At 35.8% G+C, this 10,228-nt stretch overlaps 1 protein-coding gene across 1 annotated transcript; it reads left to right on the top strand.

Annotated features, from left to right (window-relative positions):
- The first annotated feature begins 273 nt into the window (after positions 1–273).
- On the top strand, positions 274–2,624 carry LOC149541675 (UDP-glycosyltransferase 85A1-like). Its single transcript, XM_089796823.1, has 3 exons — positions 274–853; positions 1,361–1,926; positions 2,161–2,624. The coding sequence occupies exons 1-3, from the start codon at positions 343–345 to the stop codon at positions 2,542–2,544; spliced, it is 1,461 nt and encodes a 486-aa protein (XP_089652949.1). The 5' UTR covers positions 274–342; the 3' UTR covers positions 2,545–2,624.
- Positions 2,625–10,228: the final 7,604 nt, after the last annotated feature.

Here is a 10,228-nt window from a genome sequence, read left to right as displayed (position 1 = left end):
TTCCATTCATCCTACTCATAAAAGATAGGTTGTTATGAGTTTTATTCATGAAAGATGGGTTGTTATGAATTCTAATTATGAAAGATGGATTGTTATGAATTCTAATTATGAAAGGTAGGTTGTTATGAATTACTAGTATGACTATTGAATCATTACAAAACATCAATTATTGAGAGTTTAATAGAGACGTGTGAGGTTCACACTTCACATAGTCTACACTAATCTGTCGGTCGTCTCGTACCAAAACTAATGCTCAACTATTGCCTTTAATTTATGGTGTACTCAACCATTGTATAGAAAAGAAGAGAGAGAGAGGGCTCTAAAGGGCATAGTTACGGACAAATGGTGGCTCCTTTGCACGCAGTAATCGTGTCGGGTCCTGCACAGGGCCATGTGAATCCAATGATGAACCTCGCAGAGCTGCTGGCCATGCGAGGATTCTTCATAACTTTTGTAACCACAGAATGGATGGATCAGCGGCTTTTGAAAGCATCTTCCAAAGATGCAGCTGCACGTGACCGTGAGATTCAAGAAAAGGGCTTCAGATTCCGGTTTTTGAGTATCCCTGACGGCTTACCGCCTGATCATGGCCGAACTGCTGAGATGGGAGACCTTTTGGTTGCGCTGCAAAGACTGGGTCCTGCTTTACAAAGTCTGTTGACTGCAGCAGATGAATCTCAAGTTGTGCCAGCAATCACTTGCATTGTTTCGGATTGCTATTTATCCTGCACGGCAGAGGTAGCTAAAAATCTTGGGGTCCCGAGAGTTGTATTCTGGCATACTTGTACTGCATATTCCATTATTCACAAAAATGCTAACTTTCTTCTTTCTCTGGGTCATATCCCTGTCAAAGGTATTTTTCTTCTAGTTTTTGTCACTTTTCTTCTTCAAAGCTATCAGATTTCCACAATCCATGAATATTGTATTGATTTCTGGGAAAGATTGTGTAAGAATTTTTTCATCAACGTTTCGGATCATACTACATGATCCATCATCAGGATGCCAAAGAGTCATATTTTTGCTTTCATTAACTCTTTGGCATCCTAACGATGGATCATGTAGTATGATCCGAAACGTTGATGAAAAAATTCTTACACAATCATTCCCAGAAATCAATACAACTTTTCCTCTTTTTCTGTGGTGTTTATTACCTCAGTTTGGATGTACATGCACCCCTGTTTCACATTATTTTGGCACCAAAAGAGCTATTATGGATGCCCTGTCTTGCTCTGTTTGTCTGTATCGTTTACTTGCTTTTTGTTTCTTGTTTTACTTGTTTCTGTGATATATACATTGAGCTTTGTTTCGTTTCTTTTGTTTCTCGCCCGATCTTCTAAAATGACGAAAAGTGTTATTGCAGAGGAGGACTTGAAATCAAAAGAGAAAATCATCACGTGCCTTCCCGGAAAAATCCCACCAATCAGGCCAACTGACATTGTCTCCTTCTTCCGCGAGAAATATATCTCTGAAATCACTTACGAGTGCTTTCTTCACGAATCTCGCTTCCAAAACATAGCGGATTACGTGCTGGTCAACACTTTTGAGGAGCTTGAAGGAGGTAAAGAACCTCAAATGGGTCTCAGCGTTAATGGCTGCCCTGCTCTGGCAATAGGCCCTGTCTTTCTTCCAAATTTCTTGGAAGGCAGGAAAGCCATGTACAGCATGTGGGAAGAGGATGAATCCTGCTTCCAATGGTTAGATGCTCAAGCAGAGCAATCAGTGTTATATGTTTCCTTTGGTAGCATTGCTGTAAAATCTGAAATGCAATTGCATGAACTGGCTCTTGGACTGGAAGATTGTGGGTACCCTTTCTTGTGGGTGCTGAGATCAGATATAGCACAAGGTAAGTCAGCAGAGTTACCAGAGGGTTTCATGGATCGAACCAAGGATCGGGCCCTCATAGTTAGTTGGACGAATCAGCTGAAGGTAAGGCAGTGTTACTTTTGGTACAAAGATATGTTACATGCTGGTCAATCTTAAACATAATGTATTAAGGAAAATAATAAAACTTTAAAAAGGTAAGTTGTAGTTTACAATCAAATTTTTGTATGTGATGTTTAAGTCATATGCTAATTAGCTTGCTAAATATCTATGGTATACACAAAATGCTACAAGATTTCAAAATTCATATCGAAAATAAGTCTTTTTTATTGATTGTAGGTGCTTTCTCACCCTTCTGTAGGGGGATTTCTTACACACAGTGGGTGGAACTCTACTCTTGAGGCAATAAGCATGGGAGTTCCTTTGATTGGATGGCCTTATTTTGGTGATCAATTTCTTCTTTGTCGATTTGCAAGAGACATATGGAACTTTGGCCTAGATTTCGAGGGTATCGATGTTGATGAATTCAAATTGGTAACAAAAGAGGTTGTAGAAAGCACTGTCAAAAATCTAATGGAAGGTTCTATTGGAAAGGAATTGCGAGAAAATATTGTGAAGTTGAAGGCAGCAACAAGGAAGGCAGTGATGGAAGGAGGAACTTCTCATACAAATTTGAACACTTTTGTAGAAGATATGCAAAACATAGCAAACTCAAATGTTTGAGTTTTTGAATTTTGTCTTGGAAACATAATCTTTTAACATTTTTTATTTTAAATATTGGGGAAACTGTTGAACATGACCAATGATAAGAGATTTCATCCCAAATTATTAATGCTAAGGCTTAAACATGTGAATACATTTGATCATCAAAAGCATTAAGTATATGTGATTTTAATGGTCTAATAGTGGCTTGCACCATGATGCTCACAACAAAAATACCACCACTTAATTGGAACACACTATGGGATGATAAGAGGGTTTATTTATTACGTTGAATGATATAAGACCTTTTGAAAGAGAATGAATGAAATGATACAAATTTTAATGAAAAAACACTATACATTTGTAAACACTCTTATGTTGTTCAGGCTATAGAGATTATTCAGAGTGTACAGAGCATGTTGTTGCAAATGTTGGCAAGGTATGGAGTTCCATTTTCTCTCATGTTTTTGGCTCTTGCAAATTGGTAATTTGAGTTAGGGCCTGACAAAAATGCCTTAGCCATATAACCCATAAGTATAAACCTAGTTACAAACTCTTGCGAAATAGTATAATTGAGGATGATTGTAGGGATTGTCTACCTCTCCCAATGGAAATCTTTCGATCAACATGGATTGTGGTATTCATTGCATTAAGAAATCTAAAAAACTTTAATAAAAAATGCTCCCTGCTACAACACCATTACCCATCATTGGTAACTTTCCTTTAATCTCCCATCTTCCTCACAAATCTCTGGCCACTCTTGCCCAATTATGACCATCTATTTGGGTTCTAAACCAGTCATTGTATTATCATCCTCACACATGGCTAACCAAGTCCTCAAAACACATGACAACATATTTTGTGAACCACCATAATCATATTATGAGCCCATACAAAATAGAATCTTCTGAGTATGGCTCATACTGGAAACTCCTGCGCAAAGTGTTCATTCAAGAGCTCCTCTCTTCCAAAGTGATGAATTCCTTCAAATCAAAGCCTAAGAAATGTCTTCCATGATACACTTTGTTCTTCACACTACTGTCATGAATGCAAAGTGTGGCATGAAGAATTCCTTGGTTGTAGATGTGAACAAAGAGGTCACTTATTTGACTAGTAATATTGTTTCTAGAATCACTTTTTGGGAGAAATGCTATGAATGTCACCTACGTGGAAAGACATTTAAGGAATAATTGGATGAAGTGCTTCCTCTGTTAAGTGGTTCCAATTACATAGATTTTATTCCTCTGTTCAGGTGGCTTGATTTGCACGGGCTTACAAAGAGAGAGGCTGAGATTGCGCAGATTTTGAGTGGATATTTTGAGAGGATTGTGGATGAACATGTGGAAAGGAGGTAAATGGACAACCTATTAGAGTGTGAAGATTATGTGGTTGTGCTACTTTCTTTATCTGAAGATGAATCCATGGAGATCAAAATTACCAGAGACGACATCAAGAATGTCATTTTTTTAGTACATGATTATAATATGTGATTCATTTTTTTATTTTGATTTATTAACTTGTCCTTTGATTGAATTATTGGATTGATCAGCAGTCGGAAGTTAAACTGTGAGAGATGAGCACACTAAATTATAATAGCAAGGAAGCATATTATATCAATGTTATCAGATTTTAACAATTTATTTAAATTTAGTGTGCAGTGAAATCGATTCAAAAAAGTTTCTAGTTTCCTCCCCTACTTTTATCCCTTTGGCCATTCAGTATTGTTTAGACAACTTTTTATGCCTAGGATTTGACATTTTTTGAAGTAATGATTTTGTTGCAGAACACATCAGGAAAAGGAGAAGAGACAAATTAATGAGGTATAATGTGCATCCAATTCTTTCTAATTGCTGTAACATGTTTCTTTTGTTTTGATTAAGTAAAAACAGGTTTTGAAAGGACTCGAAACCTTTAAACAAAAGGCAAGAAAGATATAACAATGAGGATCAAAATACAACTGCAGGAAACCACTCGACAAAATAGAGGGACACACCAATGTTCCCAACAAGAGGGCAAACAGCCCAAGAAGTTATAAACCATCAAGATTAACATTTTGGTCCAGTCTTTTGAGAACGTAAAGACATATCAAAAGAAGGAACAGAGGATTTTCCTTTTTTTCCTTTGATTGATGTCCAACCATCCTCTACCTTCCCAACAGCCTTCTACCAATCCCAACTAACCCCCAACAACCCCTCATCGATAGAGTCAACAACAGAAAAAGAGACAGCAACAACATTATGATCCAAAGCCATCAAAGGGACAACAGTCGAATCAATAGAGACAACAGTAGGTGACAAGTCAGAAACAACATTCTGATTCAAAACCATCATGGAGACAATAGTGGGCAATGAGTCAGCAACAACATTCTGATTCAAAACTGTCATAGAGACAACCTTCGAATCACCAGAAACAACAACATAATCCTTGACCAAAGAGAGATCAATATGCGAAGAGCTATCTGAACCATCCACCTCTGTAGAAACCTTATGAATTGTATAGTGATCATTTGAAACCCCCGACCACCAAGAAGGTGATTTCTTTGATCTAGCCTTGTTAAAGGAGCAACAACTCGCAGCAAGATGACCAGTCTTATGGAATTTCCTACATCTAAAAGGAATACCCTCATAATCAAGCAGTTGAATCCAAAAACCAGTTGGAGAAGCCAACTTCAACATTTCTAGAAGCCCCTTGGAGGTATCCATCTCCACCGGGATGCAAGCATATGTTGTCCTATAGACATTGGAAGAAGCCAAATCAACCAATATGAAATCCCCAAGAGCATCCCCTATAGCCTCCAGGACTAAATCTTGCTAGAAATGAAGGGGAAGATTTGGTAACCTCACCCAAAGAGGAATCTTATTAAAAGTTTCAGTAGTCAGATTGAATGCCAGAAACCAAGGTTTGGCCATTAGGGGGAACCTTTCCTCCTAAGAGAAACCACAACCCAGGATGGCATTTCTGTCATCAACATTAGCAAATTTCACAATAAAAAAATCCCTAGCCATAGGGTAAATTTGCATTTCATCTGAAATGATTGGTTCCCAAAATTTGGAAATCCAAGCATGCAAATGTGAAAGAGAGGGCCAAAAACCCCTAAAACAAAAAATAGTAGCCATATTGGAGTAATCCACCACATATGAGTTGATCTCCTCAATAAAATCTTGTTCAAAATGAAGCACAAGGGGATTACTAACCATGACAGGCATAGCTGAACAACTGACATAAGGAGAAAACAGACGGAGCCCCTTCCTCATAGAATCAGAAATAGATGTCTCATATGCAGCCACATCTGCATAAGATAGGGTAGATCGAACCAAAGAACCCTTCATAGTAGGAGTAACATGAACACCAGGACTAGGACCACCCCTAGCTACAACAATCACCACTGGAGGAACCCTAGCCACAACAGTAGGTAGAGCCATTGCAAAAATAAGGGTCTTAGTAGCTCCTTGGGTAGGTAGAGCCATCACAGAAGTTGGTACAAAATCCCTAGTAACCAATGTGGGAGAAGTCACTAGACGAGCGAGAGAAATCGCAAGAGTAGGAGTGGGAGATTTCTTCTTTGCAGGAGCCCAAATTGACCTTTTGTTTTAACATGTTGCTTTTGTTATTACCTACTTCTTGGTTTTTTTTTCCCCCTACTCACATCATTTTCATGTCTGTGCTAGATATTTTCTCTATCTATCATTAGAATAGAAAGTTGGTTTTGGTCTTCATGGACTAGTTCTGAGTGTTGATGGATTGTATTGGTCAACTATCTATTCATATCTTGGAAGTCCAATAACCACACCTTGGTTTTATGTAACCAGTGTGGCAGTTGGCTTTGTACTCATAATGCATGTGATCACCCCATTCACATATTGGCTCTCTATTTATGATGCTATAGTCTTCCCCATATTTTCCAAGTATATATTCACATCTACAAGACAAATTACAATATTTCTAGCATAGTTGATTCCAAGCTTCACTTGGACAAACATGCCTATGAGATAAATGGTCGTTAAATCTGAGCACATTTTTTTGTTTTTCTCATTGGATAGCCTTTGCACCATTGTCTACTATGGTCATGCATGCAGTAATCATCCATGGAAAGTAATAACTTTTCTATTACCTTCCCTCTAATAAAATCTGACATCATTGTGTTATATTTGGATATGATAGTCTTAATGGTTCATAATTTATGATAGTAGAGACATATATAGTCTTAGGATGATTAATGATTCATAATTTATAATAGAAGAGACATATAGAATCTTAGGATCAATAGCTTCAAAGATAGGAAAATGGATATGCACTACAATTTCATGAGAAAGTACATAGAAGTATCCAACTGGTGGTTTTTCATAATTCTTGTCTGGACTTTAACAGTCACCATTACAATATGTGAATGGTTCTAAGGATCAACTTCAATTATAGTGGTGGGGAGTGCTCCTTTTATGTCACCTTTGCCATATTCTTCACTCTGTCAATTGCCATTATAAAGGCTAATACTAATAAGGTATCAAAGAAATCCATTTTGGAAAAGAGGACTGCTCATGTTGTGAATTCTTGCAAAAATGTACTCTCAATATTTTCAGGTTTCCACATAATATAAGGTTGATATTTTAATTGTATGAAATGTTTAATATCACAATCTTGGAACACATTCTATGATTCAAGCATCAAAATTTTAGATCATACTCTACTATGATTCTTCCTCAAAATGCTCATGCATCAAAAGTTTGGATCATGCTTCATCACCCTTCAAAATGCTAGAAAATATTTCATCTTAATTTCTTGAACTCTTTATCCTTTGGACTCAATACAATGCTTGGTCTTGAATGTCATTTCTAAATACATTTTTGGTTGCATCTACCTAGGCCAACCCATGGCCAATATCTGCTTCAAGATTTTGAGTGATGTCCCCATCTATCAAACCCTAACATTTGTCCAAGACTTCAAAGTTGTCACGACATGAAATCCCATCATGTTCCATGTTCATGGCACGAGTTGAACTCTCAGCATCTCATGCCATTTCTATGATGTAGATAATTACTTTCATTGTAATTATCCAGGATTCTCCTTGATATTTCTCTCATTATACATATTTATGCATATGGTAGGGATAAGCATTGTTCCCAATTTGTGAAATATAGTCTTACAAGACAACAGTCTATGGGTTTGTCCATTGGAACAAGTGATATATGATGTATCCGTGGTTTGGGATTGATCAACCTAGGGACAATTTTATTGTGTTTTTAACTTACCTATTTCTTAATAGGATCTATAACCCTAATCTTGGCATGTCTTTTACAAAAGTTATTAACTTAATCAATTTACCCAATGATATCTTCATGGACATAAGTTTTTCCATTTTATTCAGGTTATGCAAAAATGGCTTGTGACAACCATCCTTCCAATTCAACTATAGTCAGTCTTGGAGACTTTGCACTAGAGCATGAATCTTCTACCATTTATGGTAGGAACTTGGCTGCACTGCAGCTCTTGTCACATTAGCTTACTAGTCCATATTAAGTTCCTACTTAAGCTTCATTGATGTTCAATCTTATAGATTCATGCTTAATCATTATTCTTTGGACTTAAACATTCACACCATTCCCAAACTTCTTTCTTGAATTTGATATATATATATATATATATATATATATATAATTTATGAATAGGCATGTTTGGTCAAGGCACATGTCTCTTCCTAGACTTATTCTCAATATAGATGGAGAGAGATAGTTGTATTTGAAAAGATATAGAAATTATAAGCAATATTATTTTCATCTACAACAATCCTTTAACTTTAACAAGTTAGAATTTTTTTAGTTTCATTCTTTCTTAAACATTAAACAAGTCTTTTTTTATAGCCATCCCATATATTTTACACTAATAATAAAAATCCACAACTTTGACACTTATAAGGCTCTTCTTCTCTTAAGATCTAACTTGTCATTTTGACATGAGTCCAATCAAACTCTTAAATGCACTCTTAAAAAATAGAAATAAGATAGCAAGTGTTGAATTTTTAATGCTTTTAAATAATGGTTTAGTAGTATCTCTCTAGATATATCATTGGCAATGCCAAGAATATGTTCAAAGATAGGAATGTTGTTCACATAACATACATCCCAAAGCCATGTGAAGCACTTTTGTTATGAGGCTATGAGATGGTGAGGTCACAAACAAGGGATTTCATCCCAAATGATTAATCCTAAGGCTTGAACATGTGAGCACATTGGATCATAGAAAGCATAAGCATATATTTTTAATGGTATAGTAGTCACTTGCACCATGATGCTCAAAATAAAAATACTACCACTTAATTGGAACACACTATGGGATGAACTCAATATTTTAATTCATATAATGATAAGAGATATATTTTATTATGTTGAATAATATGGGAGCTTTTCAAAGAGAATGAATGTAAATGCTATAATGCTTACAACATCTTACTAGTTCATGTACCTCTAAATAATTTTTATTTATTTTATATTCCTACTTAAGATTCATTTATGTTCAACCATATAGATCCATGGTATTCATTCTTCTTTTGACTTAAAGTCTCACAAAATTCTCTAACTCCTCACTTGAATTTGACTCCATCTTTATTAGTTTAATGATTTCTTATATATTAAAATACTTTTTTTTAAATTTAGTTATTCCTTATATTTTACATTGATAATCAAAATCTACAACTTTTAAACTTATAGGGTGTTAGAATATATAGTCCACCAATATAACTAAGAGGGTGGGGGGCTGAATCAATTATCCAACTATTATCCCAATTATCAACCTTATTAAATCTTAACCATATGAACAATATAATTAGAAACCACAACAAGATATTCATGCACAATAACACCAAATATGTTAAGTAGGGAAACCCTTGATTAGAGGGAAAACCTCGGTAGGGATGGTACCCACAAGATTATGCACTAATATAAATATTACTTGTTAGAGGATGGACCCTATTAGGAGTCTATGAAAAAATTTAGTACATATTAGTCCCTATTAGGAGATTCCAACCCTGTTAGGAGTTTTACAAATCCTATTAGGAGTTGTGAAAGGTAGATGGACCCATTGTCCATGTAGCTTTAAGGGAAAGACCAATGAACCCATTGTCCAAATGATCTCTATATTATTCCCTATATAATAATATAATTGAACTGTACTTCTCCTTCCCCTTTCTCTTTCCTATCAACCATACCTATGCTCCTTCTAATCTCGATACTAGATTGTAAACTTTACATCCAATAATCCCTTGGATTGCTCACTCGCATTTACTAAACACTCTGCTCTTGCTCGCACTTCCTTAAACACTTTGCATTCACATACACTTTACAGAAAAGGAAAAAATTTCCCTTTATAGAATGTCCTCAAAACAATTCCTTGAGTCAGCCTTGAGTGTTACCTAATCAATTATAATAGGACCACAATAAGGTAATTAATTATTTCGCAACCACAGTTGGCTCACAGTCTACACAACTTCTCACATGTATGACTTCAAGACTTGCACACTCAATGAAATCACCATTAGGTTATCCTTTATCACTGTATAACTTTCCATATTGTGATTATATCTCCATTAAGAGATAAAATACAATCATCATAAACTACTTTTCAAGAACTCTATTTCTACATTGCTATCTATAAATCATGTATCTCTTTTTTATATCTTTGCCTTAGGTTACATGCACTTAACCTCATCATCAAG

The sequence above is a fragment of the Cupressus sempervirens genome, chromosome 8, assembly GCF_028749045.1.
Source record: "Cupressus sempervirens isolate cs-2001-9-10 chromosome 8, ASM2874904v1, whole genome shotgun sequence".
Taxonomy (NCBI): Eukaryota; Viridiplantae; Streptophyta; class Pinopsida; order Cupressales; family Cupressaceae; genus Cupressus; species Cupressus sempervirens.
The sequence above is the reverse complement of the archived record's forward strand: the minus strand, read 5'-3'. Positions and strand labels throughout refer to the sequence as shown.

Coding starts and splice junctions, on each gene's coding strand:
- LOC149541675 (XM_089796823.1), top strand. CDS start 343: ATGGTGGCTCCTTTGCACGCAGTAATCGTGTCGGGTCCTGCACAGGGC. Junction 854..1,360: donor GGGTCATATCCCTGTCAAAG/GTATTTTTCTTC, acceptor GTGTTATTGCAG/AGGAGGACTTGAAATCAAAA. Junction 1,927..2,160: donor GTTGGACGAATCAGCTGAAG/GTAAGGCAGTGT, acceptor TATTGATTGTAG/GTGCTTTCTCACCCTTCTGT.